At 39.3% G+C, this 20,403-nt stretch overlaps 1 protein-coding gene across 1 annotated transcript in view; it reads right to left on the bottom strand.

Moving 5' to 3' along the window:
- Window positions 1-20,403, bottom strand: part of ABCC5 (ATP-binding cassette, sub-family C (CFTR/MRP), member 5) — a 47,710-nt gene that overhangs the window by 12,449 nt on the left and 14,858 nt on the right. Inside the window, exons 2-18 of the mRNA XM_009883328.1 lie at window positions 20,205-20,362; window positions 19,805-19,960; window positions 18,898-19,045; window positions 14,017-14,250; window positions 13,731-13,904; window positions 11,838-11,985; window positions 11,193-11,341; window positions 10,435-10,542; window positions 8,327-8,677; window positions 6,750-6,821; window positions 6,493-6,617; window positions 5,812-5,884; window positions 5,038-5,241; window positions 4,334-4,477; window positions 2,428-2,530; window positions 1,532-1,716; window positions 306-470 (exon numbers count right to left, since the gene is read on the bottom strand). Of these exons, the coding sequence (XP_009881630.1) occupies window positions 306-470; window positions 1,532-1,716; window positions 2,428-2,530; window positions 4,334-4,477; window positions 5,038-5,241; window positions 5,812-5,884; window positions 6,493-6,617; window positions 6,750-6,821; window positions 8,327-8,677; window positions 10,435-10,542; window positions 11,193-11,341; window positions 11,838-11,985; window positions 13,731-13,904; window positions 14,017-14,250; window positions 18,898-19,045; window positions 19,805-19,960; window positions 20,205-20,362 (2,697 nt within the window). The remainder of the gene's footprint in view (window positions 1-305; window positions 471-1,531; window positions 1,717-2,427; window positions 2,531-4,333; window positions 4,478-5,037; window positions 5,242-5,811; window positions 5,885-6,492; window positions 6,618-6,749; window positions 6,822-8,326; window positions 8,678-10,434; window positions 10,543-11,192; window positions 11,342-11,837; window positions 11,986-13,730; window positions 13,905-14,016; window positions 14,251-18,897; window positions 19,046-19,804; window positions 19,961-20,204; window positions 20,363-20,403) is intronic.

Genomic DNA, 20,403 nt, shown 5'->3' with positions numbered 1-20,403 from the left:
CTGAAAGATTGTTTTCCTCCCTGCCACTGCTCCTCCCCCAGGGCACCAAAAACATTCTGCTCATTGTCTCTCTGTTTTATTTTTTTTTCTTCTTGCATTTTATGCTTTCAACCAATGGAAGGAAGCCATTAATTCAGGAAGAAGTTTAACAGAAAGCATGGTGCAGCCCCAAGAGATGACTTATGGAAACCTCACAATCTGTGATCTGACTTCCTCTGGTTCAAAGTCTCTCTTGAGAGGTGACCAAAAGAACCACAGTGACAGCAATATGCAGAATGGGGCGGGTGTGGGTGTATAAGAAAAACAATAGCATTGACACATACCTTTACAAAGACAACGCCACGAACAGCTTTCAAGATCAACATAACTGCCATAGACAGAGCGTAGATGCCAGCATAGTAATGCATGTGAGGGTTATCTTTCATACTGTTGCTTATGACAGTATCATTTCCCAAAGTCACAGTGGTGTTCTGCAGAAAATGAAAAGTTTCAGTGAATAGTTAGTTAAGACAAGGATTAAGCATGGACACATTACACGTGATAGAATTTAACTGTCCTCCTTTCCCTCCCACCATATTTGATATTTCTTCTTTAAATAAAGTACTACAGTGATCTTTGAATACTTCATAAAGTTTTCCCTAGCAGAGATACTGGACGTGCAGATTTGTAGCCCTTGGCCTTTTTCCTACAATATCTTTGAAAATACTATAACAATACCTACTTCATTTGGTTCCTAATTGCTTATTTCATTATTATCTTTTCTTGTGTTCTTCTGAACAACACCAGATATCACCACTCACATTACACCGCAATATTCACCTTGTATAGGTTGTACACTGTCTTATCAAACACAGTTGATATTTTCTGCCAGTATGCAGTCATTTCATTACTGTCACACTGTTGTACATTTTTATTCTCTTTTTAATTTTTTTTTCAATCTTTAAGTATATTTAAGGACCTCATTGTTTATTTTAATGTTGTTGGCCTTCTGCACTTCAGTATTTCCTCTCTGAGGTTAGCAGTCTGCTTCCCCCACAGAAAAAAAAAATCTTGCAGTTATAGTTGAATCTTTAAATGCAACAGGACTTGCAGTCAAAGCCCCTAGAGTGGGAAAAGTCCCAAACCATTCCAGGTCATCACAGTCTTCAAAGCAACTCCCAAAAGTCATTTGAATTAAAGCCATATACATTGACAAGATTATCCTGTTAGATGTAAGGACATGTTCAAACAAAAAACAGCACTAAGATTAGTAATTCCTCCTGCAGCTTGTTGGCCCCTTTCATATTTTTACTTCCTTTTTTCAGACTAACAAGGAACAAAAGGGTGATATAAAACCACATGAGCTCTTACATCTTTCTTATTAGTGGAGCACCCTTATTCTTGGAGATGAACTCTCCGGTGAGATCACCTCCTGGGGAACTTGCTTATATTAGGAAGCATCATTTGGTCTCATAGGACTGGCTTGGGATCAGTCTAGGAGAGCAATCCCCCTGCCCATTAGAAACAAGAGTAGAAAAGCTGTTTATCTTACTCCACTGCCTTGCTTGATCCAGAAACTCAACCACCAGTTGCTAAAAGCTGTACTGCCCACATTCAGCACAAACAGTGCCATGATGACGAGGAATGCACAGGGGCCTCCAGCTGCCTGAATGTAGATACCATAAACAGACCATGGGACAGAGCCTTTGCCTTTCTCTTCCAACTGGACCAACTGGCCTGTGAAACAAAAGAGGAGGAGGGAGTGAGGAAAAGAAAGCTGATCCATGAAACTTCTGTAAGTTTGTGAACATAAGTGAAACTACAGCTGTTTTCAAACTGTACAGAGTACTTTCAGAAACACAGACATTACTTATTACGTAGAACTCAATGGTTCAGAGAGTTTTGCAAAAAGTCACATTTCCTCTGCAGAATCATTCATGTCATGGTACATCTGAAAAAGCATTGTCAGCACAGACTTAAATACTATGCTGGTATCAGCCTCACTATTGAACTTCAGCAGGGTTTCAAAAGCAAAGTCAACATTAAACAGACAGAACCACAAAACAGAGGTCAGATCTTCCAATTCTTCATACATAAATGCTATGTCCTGCCTAGGAGTGTGCGAGTACCAAAGTGTACACATTGCCCTCTTAGCATAGGACCGAGAAGTGGTGTGGGAGACGGGGTACTTCAGGCTCCTTTGTGCCGATGGCATCTGACCAGCGGCAGCATGATTGAACTTGAAAACATTGTGCAGACACCCACATTTAATGAATTAATGAATGTCCTTTGCACACTGCCTGTGTCCTATCAACCACGCTGAGTGACCAGGACTTGAGACAGCTTTCAAAACCTGAGAGGTACATTCATAATACACTTCGAAAGCAAATGTTTTGAGCTTATTGTTATATAAAATAATTACAGCCAGAAATCTGATTACATAGTTACCCTCTTCCTTCTTTACAACTTTCTCCTTCTTCACAGACCCTGTTTTGGTACTTTTATCCTGGGGTCTTTTCAGTGAACTGTTTGTGTTCTTCTTTATATTAATCTGCAGGAAAACAATGACACTAAACATACCAGAGTAATTCGCTTTGACATTTTCATATCTGAACCCAAACTTTTGATAAGCTGCCTGCTAAGGACAAAGGCTTTCAATAGCTTAGCATTCATATCAAGGAGTATATAATTTCGCTGTTATTATGGATGACTGCCAACTCTGGTGGATTAAATTCTCCTCCTTTATTAATCTGAACTGCTACCAATCTGTACTGGTAGTGTGCAAGGCTGATTTCCAGAATCAGTGACACTATGAGCATAGATGGTAGAGGAATGACATGCCTACTACTAAGAAAAAGATACAATCCCCCTGCGCCTTGTAAAAATAACTCACAATTTTATTAAGAGGCTTCTTTTCCCCAAACACCCTAGTACTTCACTTAGGAAAGCTCTCATGGAATGTCTCTAAGGATGAAGTCCGGTTAACTTGGTCTTCCAGAAAGCAAATGTCCAAACACTGAACTGCACACACAATTACTGTTCTAAACCCAGCCACCTTCCCACAAATGGAAGTTACTACCTGTTCAGAGACAGCCTACATTACATGAAACCCCCTATACACCATCTTCAGGGTCATTTTCTCACACTTTATGTGAGAAGTGATATCTCATACATGTCAAACCACAGAGAATCTAACTTTACCATCCATTTCTTCTTATCCAACAGGGAATGCAAATTAATGCTCTTTCCATGAGCTAGTGTTTAGAGAGACAGTGAAGGTCAGCCAAGCATGCTGGCTGGAGAATCTCATGTTAACTGTCATTACATTAATGTTAAAATGGCAGAACTATAATCTTCAGGCCTCAGAAAGGATATGCAGAGTAATGCCATTATTTTTTTTTTGCTTCTTTCACTAACATCTCCCATGAGAAAATTTCACCAAGCACCTTCTATATCTGTGTATATCACACAATGCTACCTTTTCAGCAACTTTTTTTTTTGTGTCTGCAACTTGTGAATAAGGAGCCTTGTCTCTTAAAAAAAATAAACTGCTGATGTGCTTTTTAATCCCTTCTAAGAGAAACGGCACACAAAACTTGAAGTAAATCATCATCAAATTAAAAGCAGCAAAGTTGCTTAACTCCAAAGAATAATTTCAGGAAACAAACCAGAGGAAGGTGGGAAAAATTAAATTGCTCAAAATTTAAATGCATGTCCTACTGAATGGTTACTGTTATTTTCTAGATTTACATTTTTTCCACTGACTAAAATACCAGAGCACAAATCCAATTTTGCATTTACAGCGATTGTTTCATAACAGAAGCAGTGCCAAGCAATTATTTTTTTTTCCTCAAAACCCACCAAAACAAAGCATTTTCAGTCACACTTCCAAAATACTGGTACATCTAACATTCAACAAGTTATATCACTTTCGCTGCGCCTCAGTCACACCCTATGTGAAAAAACAGTACGACAAACCAGTAAGAATTTGGTGCTGATTTGATTCTTAAGAAGTGACATGTACAGTGGAGATTAAGAAGTAAATTAGGAAGTGAGGTATACAATGAGACACAACAAGCCTCCTGCTCTGAGCGTCACCAGAGGAGACGATACATTACTTTCACGTTCAACTCATGAGCTTATGGGCAGTCCTCTCTATTACGCATTCCCTAAATATGAACTGTGACTGCAAATACAAAGAGCTTATGAAGCACCAATTATTCTAAAGGAAGTCTATCGGTCAGATCAACACATGAACATATGAAGCCATTTTCCTGTCTTCCAACTATGCCATTTGGTTCATCTCATCAGAAAGGTCAACGTTCAGAGCACTTTAAAATAAACAAATATGTACCTCAATATGTGGTGTTTCTCCCAGCTGTAGGTTATTAAAAATAGTTGCATAGTCCCCATTTAAATTCATCAGTTCCTCATGACTTCCTCGCTCAGTAATGCAGCCTTCTTTCATGAAGATCACTTCATCACAGTCAACAAGATACTGGAGAAAATGGTAGTAAGAACAAGTCTCTATCATTACAGCTGATAATCAAACACATTCCTATACAACCCTTTTCAGTAATTTATAGACATTTGCACACAACACACCTCTTTCCATATAAGACATCTGATTTTTAAAGGTCCTGCAGTGACAATAGCATCATGATTACTCTCGCTCTACACAAATAAAAAGTTTTTATGTTCTATCAAAACCAGTCTCTTATGGAAGACACAATTCAAGATACTTAAACACTGCAAATGCCGATATACTAATTTCTATACACAGAAGATGGCAAAAAATATCCCAGAATACATCAATTCTGATTTACTGACATCAAATCTAAGTGTTTTCCAATGGGATGAACCAGCTTTAAAGCAAGTTAGCAAAAGTATTTTTTAACAAGGTACTTACTTCTCTGGTAAATTTTCTTTAGCCAAGTGTTACCAGTACTGATCAGACACCAAGTAGCACTGGTATCAAACAAACAGACTGTGCTCAGTGCAAACCTAGTTTGTAAACGTAAACCATGCATCCTATAGACAGACAGGGTTGTGTAGTACCTGAAGCTGATGAGTGATGAAAAGGACAGTCTTTGACTTCAGATGCTTCCTTATTGCACTGTTAAAAATGTGATTTCCAACATGAGCATCTAAGGCACTAAGGGGATCATCAAGGATGTAAATGCTCCTGTCACTGTACAGGGCTCGAGCCAGACTAATTCTCTGACGCTGTCCTCCACTCAGGTTAGCCCCTCGTTCACCAATCTGTACAGACACACACACGTTATTTTATTTCTACAGCACCATGCAACACAGATACTCAGAGCTCAAGATGTGACAGGAATGAAGCAGACCATAATGTTTTTATTTTTATATATAAGTATATTTTTATACACATATACACACAGAATATTAAATAGTTTTAATATATATATTCTATAGCTTAGATGTCCATTACTTTGTGAAATGCGTTATATGTTCAAACTCAAGATTAATACATTTGAAATGTGGCAGTAGTCTTGCTTATTTTACCTTTTTTGTATTAACATAGCCAAGCTTTTTTCTTAGCTATTTTAAAACAAGTTCCAATAGGTCCTGTTAAGGCAGCTAAATTTACAGCACAATTAAAAACTCCCAAACTGTCAACATCTGATTCAAAAACATGGCACAATTCTCAGTAGCCCAGGGCCTGCATTGGTAAACTCAAGAAGGTGCATTCACCAGCTTGGCTTACGTGCACACCAGATTGATGTTCTCCTCACTCCAGTCCAGTCCACCAGAACTAGACTGTTCTTCATCTACATATTTTTTTTTTACTATAAGCAAAATTTATACCTCTGTCAGGTCCCCGTTTGGAAGGATGGCTAGGTCAGGCCTTAGACAGCAACCATTCAACACCGTATTGTATCTAAAGAACAATTAGATAAGTAGTAAGAACACTGGGGGTTTCCCCCCCTCAAGTATCCAGCCACTGCAGCATTATCTCACTTTCTACATTAACAGCAGACATTTCACCTGCCTACAATAAATGATCTGCCTTGGATTCCCAGGAGGAAACTGAGGATAATAATTAATCACCTACTTCTGAAGCACTGCCAAGGAAAGGAGGCATTTTTTTCCAGGGATAGCTAGCACAGGCCACAGGGAAGGCCCTGCAGGGGGAGTGCCATGGAAGGTGCCAAGATATTGCAAACAGCAGTTGTGTTTAAGAGGGCAAGGTCAGGGCAGCAAGGGCAAATGCCACTTCAGTGCTCCTCCACAGCAGCTGCTAAAACCAGAGGTCACACAGTACTCCAACACAGGGTACAGCCCTCACTGCGAATGAGCAATGACAGAGGCACAGACAGCCATCAGCCATGGTGACCACGGGCGAGAGGAAGGCTCTCAAATGAGACTTAAAGGCAGACTCAAAGGATCTGTAGGCTTTAGCTAAACTGCACTCGGCATTAAGTTTTCCCACACTTGGGTCAAGAATTACTAAGCTTTCATAAAAATCAGCAAACAGTTCTGACAAACCTTTCTTCATCATATTCCTTGCCAAAAAGAATGTTGTCCCGAAGTGTAGCATTGAGGATCCAGGCCTGCTGGGCCACATACGCAAATGTTCCATTTACTGCAATGCTACCCTCCAACAGGGTCATCTAAAATTAAAGATAAAACTGTGAAGTTATGCTATTCCATGTTGAGACCAGACTTTTTTCTACAGAGTATAAATAGGTGAAATAGGGGATAGGAAAGAGAAGAGCAGAAGTAGTCAAAACAGATTTTCTCACCTGTCCTAAAATTGCTGAGATAAGTGAAGTTTTTCCGCTCCCCACACTGCCACAAATACCAACAAGTTTTCCCTAGACAGAAAAAAAATAATTATGGTACTTATTTCTTATATTCTCCATCCCTTTCAGAATTTGGACTACCTTTAATGCCCAGCTGTTTCCTCTGAGGTACTAATGACAGCTGAAAAGAGATGTAACAGACAGCAAAAAGCAAAACAACCCATATTTTAACTCTCAAATAATAAAGAGTGAATACTAGCCCACAGCGGACTAAAACTGAATCAACTCCACAGGTAAAAATGAATGTATTTTAAGATCAGCTTCCCTTTGTCTGGTCCTGATACAGACCCAGAGAATGCTGCCCTCAGCCAAAAGCACTGAGGCCTGCCTGAACAGAATGCACCAACATGCTTTTGAGAGTGATAAGGAAAGATATAAAGAGGGAAAGACCAAAAGAAAAACAGAATTTGGGATATGCATGTCGAGTAAAACTCATGGCTTATGAGATTCAGTTCTCTAAGGAAGGCATACCAAGAAAAAGCTAGAATTCAGTCACTTTGAAACATTTCTCTGCAATAAAATGGATGGGTTGATACCGACATTAAACAATTAATTCATTAAAACTATTTTTGTTCCTTTTGTAAAAAAAGGTACATTGGACAAACAGGGTATATAGCCACTTGTGGAACACAATTACTGGCTTTCTGTCATTTACAAACTTGTGATAGTAAACTGGCCTTTACATTTTCAAGTAACTGTGTACTCTTCTTTCAAGGCTATTTTTTAAACTGTATGCAACCTTCTCGAAAGTTTAAAATACAGAGCTTTTATGGTTTAAAATAGTTTCAACTATCGCTCTGCTTATATGACGACTACAGGAGACAATTTAACCATAAATATCTTCATAAATGCATGGATGCCATTCCTACAGCATCCAAATGCCAGACTACAAAACTCTTGTATTTGTAGAAGATGTCTCATATTAAGTTCAATGCTTTTTCTTTGACATTTTACATACTTTTACCCATCCTAGAACGAGGACTCCAAGTACTTTAAATTCTTGAAAATATCTGTGTCCTGTGTACCAAAATTGTCAGGGAAGACAATTGCATATTCTTCAATGAAAAGCACTGTTATGCTCCATTAGAACACCTAACCACCTAAAATGTTCACCCAGAATTTAGCTGTAACCCGACAAAATTATTAAACGGCTACAGGAACACACCATCCACCGATACCCCACTGATACCCCTGTTGCCCTGCTGATTCTTTAAGGTCAACAGCTCATATACTGTATTAAGAGCTACAAACAGCAAAATCATCAGTTAGATGTGAAAGCCATACAACCTGCAGTTGTTTCATTGGCTGTTTGCAAAGATCTAGTGTGCTAAAAAGGCACAGCTGTTTACATCAAGATCAGACACTGCATCCTGGATACTGCAGTTGCCATGGATATTACAGGAGTGCACAAAAGCAAGATGCTTCATTTCATGCAAAAATACACAGCTCTCTTTTCCAAGGGACAGCTAAAAAGTGAGGCCTTTTGAAAGCTCAGATTTCCTCCTTTCTTCTCTTACCTTTTCTATCTCAAAGTCAATGTTGTAGAGAGTCCTCTGAAGCCGAAGGTTAACCAGGTGGATGATTTTGTTCTCCTCTTCAGGGCTAGGATGGTCATCATTGTCCACTAGAAGATGGCCCTTCTGTTCTGCCAGCACAGCTTGCTGTCCCTCATTCTGCAGCTTCATTTTCTCTTTCTTGCCCTTGGTGACTTTCTTGTCTTTTTTCACTTTGGGGGTCAACTTTGGTGAGCTCTGGACGCTGGCGTGGGAGAAGTCCCAAGCCAAGGTAGCATTTTTCACCTCTATCGCGGTGTGAGGATTGGCTGGTTTTTTCTTTATCATATGAACCTCTTCCATTAGAAATAAACTCTGATAGGAGTTGTGAGAGAGGTGTAAAGATGAGACACCTGATCAAGACTGGGAGACAAGCCTATGGCACACTCACGCAGCAAAACACATCAGGCTATATAGTAGGAGGAAGCTGAAGAGCAAAAGGTAGCTCATTAGTGTAAACTAACTCCAGGCCTGATAAATGGCTGGGGCATTCCTGGATGTGGTGGAAGCACTTAGATACACTAAGACTTTTACAGAACTGCAATACTTTGGATGCAATATGAGGGGCTTATTCTTTTAACACTGCAAATGCAGCTCTGTAATTTCCAGATTTAAAATGCATAAGTAGAATACATGGGTTGGAAAGAAGAGGTTACTATGGAGCTAAGTGACTGACTTGTCCTGCATACCAACTCGTTATGGAAGGAGTTGGAATGACTTACCTTCAGCCTTTACCCTTCAACTTTTCTGCTGGGAAAAAGTAATCTCTCACAAATTTAACTGACCTGTCTTGGGGTCCTTGACACTAAGAAGTAAGCCATTAAGTCCACTGTATCATGTTTTCCACCACATCCATCAGTACTTACAATCAACACAGATTAGGAAGAGATTTTTCACACAGTTTAATTATAAGATAAAATGTTTTCCACTTACATAATTATGTTTTGGACTAAGAAGCCTTATGCAATTAAAGACTTCTCAGTTCTCAGCCTTATTTACTCTTGCCCAAATCATAGTTTCATAAGAAAGCTCATACACATTTACGGAGCCAAAAAGTCAGTTACATTTTTACTGTCATGTTAGAGTATCCCCACCTTGTGTTACACTCTCCGCACAGATTACACTGTTTACAGTCAAACTGGGAGATATTACAATTTGCCTTTTCTCTCTCCTCCTCTTCCCTGCCAAAACTCCCTTCAGTGCATGTGGATTTAAGAAAGCCTTATTTGGGGTGACTCAGAAGACGAAACAAAAATGCTCAAAAGCAATGGGGTCTCAAAACCACTCTGCAGATCCCATTCTTCTCACACCCAGATTTGTTTCATGAATGCATTACACAGAATCCATACCTCTGTCAATGTTTGTGGAATCTTATTTGGAAATTTCTGCAATGTGCAATGCACTATTGTCTTCAAGAGAGAAGACAAAATAAAGGCCTGTCCTCTGAGTTCATACTAAAGTACACACAGCGTATTCACTTCACAGGGATTGAAGGATGAGATAGGACTAACTGTTATAATTTCCTGCCACAGATTTTGTTTTGTGAGATCACTGCTGCATTTTATTCATATAGTGGAGTTTCAGTCACTTAATCTGGTCTGCAAATACAAAACCTCAGTTTTTCATAACTACAAACAAAACAGTTTGTGCAAAGCTGCCCACATAATACATGGCATTTCCAAAAAGAGCGTCATAAGCAAAACATGACATTTCATTGCAGACATGTTTCACTGTCTTTTCATGCATATGGTCTTAAAAAAGAGTTTAAGAATTATAATACTGTGAGCCATCTAGTACTGTATTCTCTTACAGTGGCCAACATCAAAATCCTAAAATCATTAAGTAAGAATATTTTGCTTCCCACACAGGTATTGTCTTAAACTTCTAGTACTCCTTCATTAGATTCGTATCTCTTTTGCAGAATCAAATAATCTGGAATGCTAAGTGTAAAGAAAAAGAACTCCTCAAGTCATTAAAACAACACTACCTTCCAAGTGTTCCCTTAGCATCTGTTATACACATACAACACTCCACACCTACAGTTAAAACTGCAAGGCCAAATGACTGCTTACCTTAAATCTGTCAACGGAAACAGATGCCTCAGATAGAGACTTCACTGAGAAAGGTGTCACTTTTAGAGCAAAAGTCATTGAATTAAAGACAGTAACCACTGTGAATGCCTAAAAATGAGACAAGAAAGAGAATTACATTTGGATGCAACATACTAATAATTCCAACCTTCTAAAAGTTTAATTGTCACAGCAGCAATTCAAAACCACAGAAAAGGCCCAGAGTCCAAGAATAACCATTTAAATATTCAACAAATTCTCGAACAGCAGAAAACAGCAGATCTACCCAACTCTCCAGTGCTCTCTAATAGACCAAGACAGACATCTGCAGTGTTTGTAGGTCTAACAAAAGCAGCAGCTAGCAAACTCTGCATTAGCTTACTACTTGTGAAGGCCCATGTTCAAATCCTGTTTTAAGACAGATTTGTGCTGTTTGCATCCAAGCACATTGTAAAACAAAAACATTCGGTAATCCCGATGTCCTGTCTGAATAGCAAACAGGAGCACTAGTTTACATTCAGCTCAAAACCTGTTTTGGGAAAGATGAGGACTGAAACAGCACTTGAGAGCTTTTTGTGCAAAATATAAGACTACATCTGCTGCTGTCACACCCATCAGGTGTTCACTCCTGTGAGCAAGGCTACAGCCTGGCAGCAGAGGCACAGCCACAAAGCAATAAATACGCTGAAGAGAAATGGCTTAGCAGAAAAAACTACTGTACTAATATAATAAAGAATATTTTCAACACTGCAGTAAGTTACCTGAGCTGCTGTAAGATCGTAGCCAAGGATCATATGGACAGAAAAGGTCACCACACTGGCAATGACTACAACTATGGGAGCCACACCCACAGTGATGCTCTGGAAGTAGCCAGCACGCTCCAAGATTTTACGTTCCTCCTCACGGATTTCTAGAAATATAAATTGAAGTATGATTCAGGGCTACATACACAATAGACGCTACCATAGCACTATAAACACTGAGTAAGAGAGGCCTAACTCCACGCTTTAGCATTTATCACATTATATACCTTCTTATAAAGACCACAGTTACAGAGGAGCAAACTATAATAGTCCCTAAATCTCCATATGAATACAGGTCTTCTTACTCTATTTAAAAATGGAGCAACCAGCACATTTATTAAATGATAAAAATGGAATAAAATGATAAAAATTTAAGATTAGTGCCAAGCCACAAACATCATTATGCCAGAAGGCAAAACTTTAGAAGCAGGTCTGTTTTTCCAACCCATCATGCATAACAAATAGGAAGCCTGAAGGATGAAAGTGTTGTTACATTGCATGTACATCAACATCTATGGTACTAAGCTACAAGGACTAAGGGCAGAGCACTAAACAGTGGGGCATCTGCACAAAAGGAAACATTTACAGATTGTGTGAACTCACTTTGAACATTCTGAGAAAATGGTTTGACCCAGGCATACATTTTAATGAACTTAATGTAATTAAGAACTTCATTCATCTTTTGCACGCGCTCATCTGTTGTCGATACACATTTTCTTCTGAAATAAGCTGTGAGGCGTGATACAAACATCTGAAACAAAAGGCAACACCATCTAATATTAATGGCAACTAAGAAAGTACATTCAACTCCTCTGATTACCAGAGAAAGCCAATTCCGAATCTGAAAAAGGGATTCAAAGGTGGGGGAAGGAAACTTGTTCTAACATAAAAGTCAGGCTGGAAACACCATTCATGTCCTCCCACCCCATCTGCACTGAGCACTAGACTCACAATAGCAAGTTTCAACAAAAATAAGAATTTGTGAAAGAAGAGGTGTGCACTTTTACCAACACTGAATAGAATCATAGAATGCTTTGGGTTGGAAGCGACCCTAAAGATCACCTAGTTCCAACCCCCCTGCCATGGGCAGGGACACCTCCCACCAGACCAGGTGGCTCAAAGCCCCATCCAGCCTGGCCTTGAACACTTCTAGGGATGGGGCATCCACAACTTCTCTGGGCAATCTGCTCCAGTGCCTCACCACCCTCATAGTGAAAATTTTTTTCCTATTACCTATTCTAAACCTAACCTCTTCCAGTTTAAAGCCATTACTCCTTGTCTGCCTCTTCCAGTTCAAAGCCATTACCCCTTGTCTGACCACTACATGCTCTTGTAAAAAGTCCCTCTCCAGCTTTCTTGTAGGCACCCTTCAGATACTGGAAATCTGCTACAAGGTCTCCCCGGAGTATTCTCTTCTCCAGGCTGGACAAGGCCAACTATCCCAACCTGTCTTCATACAGTACCAGATTTGTTAAAGTTTCTGAAGCACCAAGACTACAAACACACTAACCTAAAGACACACCAAGTTGACCCTCATGGCAAATGAACAGTAGGGTCCATTTTAGCCAACCTTTTAACCTGGTCCCATAAAGCAAAAAAGCGAGCCGGACTTTGTACAGACAGATCAATTTCTACCATAGTGTTATGAAGATGGTAAAACAGTTTCAACATTTTTACTAAACCAATCTAAAAATAAGTAGTTGTTCACATATTTCTAAGTATCTGCTACTCTTACATTCATCCCATTCCTGGTCTGAAACTCAAAAACTCCACACTACTTTAGGAAGTTTTCAGCTCTTTGCCCTTCTTCAGACTCCTGCAATCTTTTTGACTCGCTGCCAACAGAGAAGGACCACTGAAAAGAACTGGAAAAGATGATGAAACTCCACTCCTCATTTCCCCCTAAAATATAATTCCCATTATTTCAATCCTTACTGTTGGTCAGACAAATTGGACCAAAGTGGCCCTCACAGTATTCAGCCTCCATGCTTTTCAAAATTTGTATTATAAATACAGTGACAAATCTTCAGCAGTCTTACAGGGCATTTTAGAGGCAAGAAGATTTTGGCTTGAACTATCTCACAGCTCAGCAGAAGTAGAAGCAGCAGTATACCCCCTCTCCCAGATGTGGTGCTTTTCAACATCTTTTGTTGAAATCAAGACCAGTGCGGGCTCATGCACCACTGAGCTCCTATACACCAGCTGGAGGCCTCGTGTCTTTCGAAGCTCAACCACAAGCAATTGAACACTCTGCAGTTTAATTTAGCTATGCATATTTATCTCAGATCTCTCAGCTTTCCTATTTCCATTTGCTAATTTTCTTTGTAATTTTGAGCTTCCTGTTTCCAAATTTCTGCTTCATACACCATCTTTAGAAACATCTTCAATAACATGCAGCACCATAAACAGGCTAAATCTAGTACATTTCAACACCTTTTATTCAAAACTGTATGTACGTCTGACCTAATTAAAATGAAGGCAGTCTTTCCAACTCACCATTGCTGGGTAGAAAAGGATGAAGACAGCCGAGCCCAAGAAGCCTGTTGGACCCAGAATAATCACATTATAAACCATTCCCAAGATGGCCACAATAGGGCCGCCAGCCAACAAACTGCCAACCGCTGCAGCTTCAAACATCCTTAGACCATCATTGGAACATACGTTTATGAGCTGAAAAATACACATAATAGATTATTCAGATTTAAGGCACAGCTCATTCTCATAGAAACACATTGCATACCCCTTTTACCTCTGCCATTTTCAAAATGATGCTGCAGCTTACCTCTCCAAGAGACTTCTCCTTGATGTTCTTCAGCTTAAGAATTTTCTTAAATGCCATTGTCAAGATAGCTCCACGCAGTCTAACCCCCGTGCGGTAATTCAAAGCCCAGGTTAGTGCCAGGGACCAAGATCGCACTATTTCCGTCATAAAGATGCCAAAAACTAAAAACAAGCTGTACTGCAGGTTGGACTCATTCTGTTGGGTATACTCCAAAAGATGTTTCACAACGAACGCCTACAGGAAGAAATGCAAGCTTGCATGAACACCCCATCATCCCAGAGGACCATGCAACAACTTTATGTTAAGTTAGAAATAAGTAGGCTACTTTGCTTTTAAAAGAGCCGTTTGAAATAGAAAGCATCTTCTTTCTAGAAGTAAAAGGTGTCAATACAAGGAGTACTGTAACACAAAGCCCTGCTGAGAGCCAAGCACTGAGTCAAATTTAGTAAGTAAAGAGTTTAATTTGGAACGATATTCCTCGCAGCACGCTTCTAATCCTCCGTGTCTTCTAACTTAACATAAATCTGTCAGTTAGCTGAAAGCAATGCATTATCATATAGAAGAGTTTTAAAATATAGTCACTACTTATACATCTGCACACATTAAGAAACATTCCTTTACGTGACATTAAGACCTTTTCTTATTTTATCTTTGGCTTGCTTCAAACGTGCTTATTTGATAAAAAGGAACAATGTACCTACAGTTGTAGAGGGGAAGAGTGAGAAGGACATTTGCAAAACATTCCTGGAAATAAACATCAGCAGTTTAATAGTAAAGAAAAAAACAAGCAGAAAGAACAAGGTACGCAATACCACAAATCATTGGGGACAGGGGAGAAAAAAAAAGACAAAAAATTAACCATTCAATCCCTCCCCATGCCCTCTCCCCCCAAAAACACTTTACCTCAAGAATCACATTTCAAACATCACCTGCAGAAAAAGGACAGCCCCCAGAACCACCAATTCCCACCTCCAGCTCTTTGTGGTCCAACGGCACAATATAACATCATACAACTCACAATCACCAGCAATATTAAATATTATTGACTGAGAAACAATAGGCTTTTATTTCAAATAAAGTGCCATCTTAAATGGTAACATCTCAAAAACACTGTACAACAGGTAGAGCATTGTATAAACATACAATCTGCACATACAGGATAATTATAAAGGGCTAATATCTAACAGTCTTAGCCTCTAACATAAACTAGATTTGAAACTACACACAAAATTATAAAGATACAAAAACAAAACAGTATTTGTTCATGAAGTCCAAAAGAAGTCAAACTTGCAGGTGCCAACAAAGGAGGCTTCTGAGGCTGCACAAATTCTGAAATCTGGTTTAAAAAGTATCTTACAGTAAGGCTTCACAGACAGCAAAAGATTTCCTAGAGAGCTTTTCAACAAATGATGCTTTAGGATACTGGTGCTTTTGATTTGCTAGTACAGAGCAGATAATTACCTTTGCCCACAAGCAAAAAGCAACAAAAAAAAAATGTGAGACCAAAGAAAATATTTGAGAAGCCTTTCGCATCATAGTCCGTTGAAGTCCTCTTGGCTAAACAGGTTTTGCAAATAAGAGTTCTGTATAGTTTGAAGAGAGAGCTAAAAAACAAAACCCCACTACTTCAGCAAAGGTATTGATAGCTATAGCCCAGCACCAAATAACAGGAAAAAAAAAAAAGGAGATCAAATTCATCTGTTCTGAGGAAAATAATTCTGCACGTCAGAACCAAGGAAACATACTGTAAATAATTTTGCTCTTTCTTTTTCACAGGTGTGAATTAAAGCCAGATGTCCATCAGGTTCTAGAATGGCCACTGAGAAAATTTACATACCGATCCCTGAACAAATGTGAGGAGCTCACATTCACAGATCTACTGCATTCCAGCTTTCTCCTTACTTGGATTTAGTTTTACATCGACTGTTTGGACCACAACTGCATACAGTTGGTTTGCAGTTACTAAGGAGATTACTGACTTCTTTTTCCAGTATTCAATCCAACATATGCAACCGAGTCACTGAGCATTTGGGGTGAAAATCCCCCTTTTTCCTCACGAGCTGTAACTCAGCATGGTCGCAGACTGCAAGCATTTTCTCGCACACCACAGCATTGCTGAAAGTCTCCAAGAAAAGATGTATAAAGATAGCAGATGTTTCCTGGGGTCTCATTCCTCCCAAAACTTTTTTAGTGCAAATTTTCAGCACTATTTTATAGATTCAGCATGTCTTGTGATGAAATATGGGACCAGCTTACATTATACCCCCATTAATTTTTTTTCCGGAAGAAAGAAAAGAGGAAACAGCAGATTAAAGAATTTTGAAAAGGGAGGGGAAAAAAGTCACACAGAATTAACATTTACATCTGAACACATACTATTTGAATTCAAACTAGTTCAATGACAAGGATCCAGCTTACAGTTACTTACAAAACAAGATACAAAAACTAAAGCTAATGGGGAAAAAGGAACTCCTGTGACTATTACTGTAGCAGTTGGTACTAGCTGCTTGGCTGTCTTAAGCATTCCCATTGAATAAACATTACCTTACCTTTGCTCTTGGCGTTGGCTCTGCCCAGCAGGACTGTCTCATTCTGACGCAGAAAACAGCCATCCTGAAAATTCTAAAGAACAGCTTCTGTCACTGGTCCCACTGCAGTGCCGGCATCCCTGCTGCAGCCAGCATGCGACAGCACGGGGCAGGCTGCAACTGGAGCCAACTGGGAAATTGGGAAACTTACCTCCAACAGCTTACCACTCCCCCCTCCAATAACTGACCAAACTGTCAGGCTGTACTCCACTAAGATAGCAAGTTTCCCCATCTCCCAAACAGGAGGAATAGCTCTGAACAGTTACAAACAGGTACACTGTTCAGACCTGGAGTTAAACTGATCATCTTTAGTAATCAAAAAAATTCTTTGCTCCTCAACCCAAACTTGAAAGTTTTGGTAGCTGATCAAATGGCAGCAAATATTCACTGGAGATAAATAGTATCTCACCTATACTAGTACATTCTGATGGTTATTACAAGGCAGTCTGGCACATGCAGCTGTCTCACCAGGTTACGGGATTCTGATACTGTGCCAGATGCAGAATTTGCCAAAATTTAAAAAAAGGAAGACCCTTGAAGGATCTGAGCTATCAAAAAAACCCCAGGCAGGAAGTCTACAACAACTCCTTTCTAGTTATAACCATCACAATGATCATTAGCAAAGCCACAGCTGTTGGCTGGCATTTCAAGGTCTAGACATTCAACTAAAATTTTTGAATTCAACATGGTGTTTAACTCCATTTTTGTAATTTTCACCAATACGTGAGGTCAAGTCAAGTGCTTTTCCTGATCTCCTTTTTCACCTTCAAGTGACTGAAAGTGTGTAACAACACAAGAAAGCACTGATACTTCTGAGGAGACAGCATAGGCATATCTATGAGGCACGCCATTTTTAAAAAGAGGGAGGAGGGATGGTAAAGACTTAGTTTTCAAGCCAAATGATGGAACCAAAAAGGAATTGTTCCTTATTCAGAGAAATGAATAAGGTTGCCTGTAAATGGCCAAATGTCTATAGATAATTTTAAATTACCCAAATCGAGCACCAATTGCAGCGGTAGCCCCCAGCCTCGTCAAGTTGGTTTTTCTCCTTCCCCTCCTGCTCTCTCTCATTCAGCAGTTTGGCTGAGACAAATTGAGAAGATTACACTACAGAAATTAGGGGCGACCCTGCTGCAAGTTCTTTGCTAAAGATAAAAGCATCTACCAAAGCCCTGTAGTGAAACAATGACAGAAGCTCTTCTTGGGGAAAGCTAGTGCTGTTAAAACCTTAATGACGATTTATTGCTAATTACCAAAGTATGTTCATATATTTTATAACACAAGTTATTATAAATTGTTACCAAGAAAACAATACCACAAAAACATTTATTGTTATTCATGAAACTACAGGAAACAAGGCAAACTTTAAAAAAGGCTTAACAAGCAGAACATCATTTTGATAAGACATTTAAAAGCAGGAAAACATTTTAAAAAGACATTTCACCTAACAGTGCGCCCAAGTGTACTTACCCAAGAAATGAACCTTCAGCTTACCAGCACACTGAAACGTGTACTACTAGCAGTAATACTGCTCCTACTCCTCAAGGGAAATGTGTAGAGAATAAATTTAGTCAAAATTTCAACTGTAAATCTGCACAGCATGTGCAACAAACAGGTGACAAAAAATGGTGTGAATGTCAAGTCCCATATGTTGTTATCTTCATTACGACCCATAGCAACAAACAGCAGCAGTTCCTAGAGGCAATAACATACTCTAACACTTCTACATGAAACCTGTCTGACCATTCTCTGTAGGATCAGTAAAGACTATACCCACAGATTTGTTGAGACCTGCTCACATTAGTTGCTAAGTAGTGCTCTAATGAAATTGTTTCGTTCCACTTCTTGAAGACTGTGCTATTAATGCCAATAATCTAAGATTAGTGTTTTATCAGACTGAATTTTATTCCAAGATACATATACAGAATTGCAAAAAGAAAAAGAAAACAATTAAAGGACCTGCACATAAAAATTTTATGCGAAAAGACCACATACCAGTTAAGGAAGAACTTTAAACTATACTCAAAATCAAAGAGAAAAAACAAATGTGCATTTCCTCCAAGATATCTAAACTCCCCCTCCTTTCTCCAAGAACTTGGCCTTGGTATTCAGCAACTGATCCACCAGCTGTAGGAAACCTATCTTGGATTATCTTAGCACTCTGGAATTTTGCCCCAAAATTTCTAGCTAGTCAAAACATTTCAGTGATTCTGCAATGAAACCTTAAGATATTACAGTTGGACATGAGATGGAGCCCTCTGGGGTTGTTAAAAAAAGGATGGATATTACTTACTGGTCCACTAAAACCCGCGAGCTGCGTGATCATCAAACACACTATGGAAATGATGAGCCTGGTGCGGCAGAAAATCCAGACAACCCTCCGTAGAGAAGCATCATCAGGCCCACTTTCTTTCAGTTCTTCCTGCCACAATCTCTCCAGCCTAATAAAAACAGAAGCCGTCTCTTGTAAGTTTTTCACCATGAGAGAACATACAAGCTCATAGGTACCTCTTTGTGAAAATTCCAAGCATTTCCTAGCTCAAAGCAACAAAAATTACTAGATATCAAGAGAAATAAATACATGCTACATTCTAGGAGGTAAAGAGAAATACCTACATCTTGAAATATCTATTCTGTGTTACTTCTATGGAAGAGAAGGATGAAAAACAAAATGCTTTTTGCTTTGCCTGGAGTCCCTTTGGCAATCTTAATATACTGACTTGTCACAGTCTTTCCTTGCTGATCTGACAGAAGACTTGTGGAGTCAAAACCTGAAAAATTCTCATTAGCCATAAAAGGTTAACCTGATTGCAAGATCTGACCCATATTCAAATCACCTTGCTACTGTCAGAATTACTTTTCATTGGTTTAGTACAGAATTTTTTTTTCAGTGTAGCCTTGAGAAATAACTGTATTTTAATAAAAAAAAGTTTAAAGACATGCAAAAAACAGAAAAACAATTGCAAAACACTGCAGGAGACATAACCCTCTAAGTACACTGAAATCAGCAAGAGTACAGAAACAGTGCAGCAGGAGGAAGTCATCTATGAAGGATAAAACTAAATCAATTCCACTATTCTGAGAAAGGCAGAACAAAATATCAGTGCTGCTTTTCTAGGACAATACGATATCATTGCCTATGAACTAATGTATAAAAAAAAGAGGAAACAAGAAAATAGTAAGGAACAAGATGTCTCTACCTTCTACAATTGACATCTGAAGACTCGTGCCTTGATAAAGACCATACATCATCCATGAACAATTCCCCTTTCTTGTACGCTCTGTGGGCCAAAGGAGTGAGCCAGGAGAAGGTCATGCAGGAAAAAAGCCCAGCATTATCAACAGGGTGCTGGTGTCTAAAAGAAAAAAAAAAAAATCACAAACAAATGAAAAAGGAAACAGAATTGTAAATCCCTGAGAAAAAACAAAGCCCCCTCTCACTGGAAGTACTCAGAGTACCAAATGGCCCATGCCGGTCACATTCGCTAAACAAATTCTAATGTTTTCAGTATCAGTCAGCAGACCTACAGCTGCAATCCTGCTTTGTGACTGGTTTGAAAGGCAAATGCTGTATCAGTTCCTTTGTAGCCTAAGACTTACTTGGAAGTAGTCCGTATGGGTTTCAGTGCATTCAGGCCATGGTGGTATTTGCCCTTGTGATGCTCTTCGTCCAGCATTCTCAGCTGGGAATGCACGGAGGTGTCCAGTGGCAGGCCCTCTGCCCGAGCAGCTGCTTCCAAGGCATCCTGGCATTCAATCTGCTTTCACAAGACAGACAGCAGTCAGGCTTCAAAACTAT

This window comes from Charadrius vociferus, unplaced genomic scaffold (genome assembly GCF_000708025.1).
Source record: "Charadrius vociferus isolate BGI_N301 unplaced genomic scaffold, ASM70802v2 scaffold214, whole genome shotgun sequence".
NCBI classification, from domain to species: Eukaryota; Metazoa; Chordata; class Aves; order Charadriiformes; family Charadriidae; genus Charadrius; species Charadrius vociferus.
Note: the sequence above shows the minus strand (reverse complement) of the source record. Positions and strands in the feature narration are given on the sequence as shown.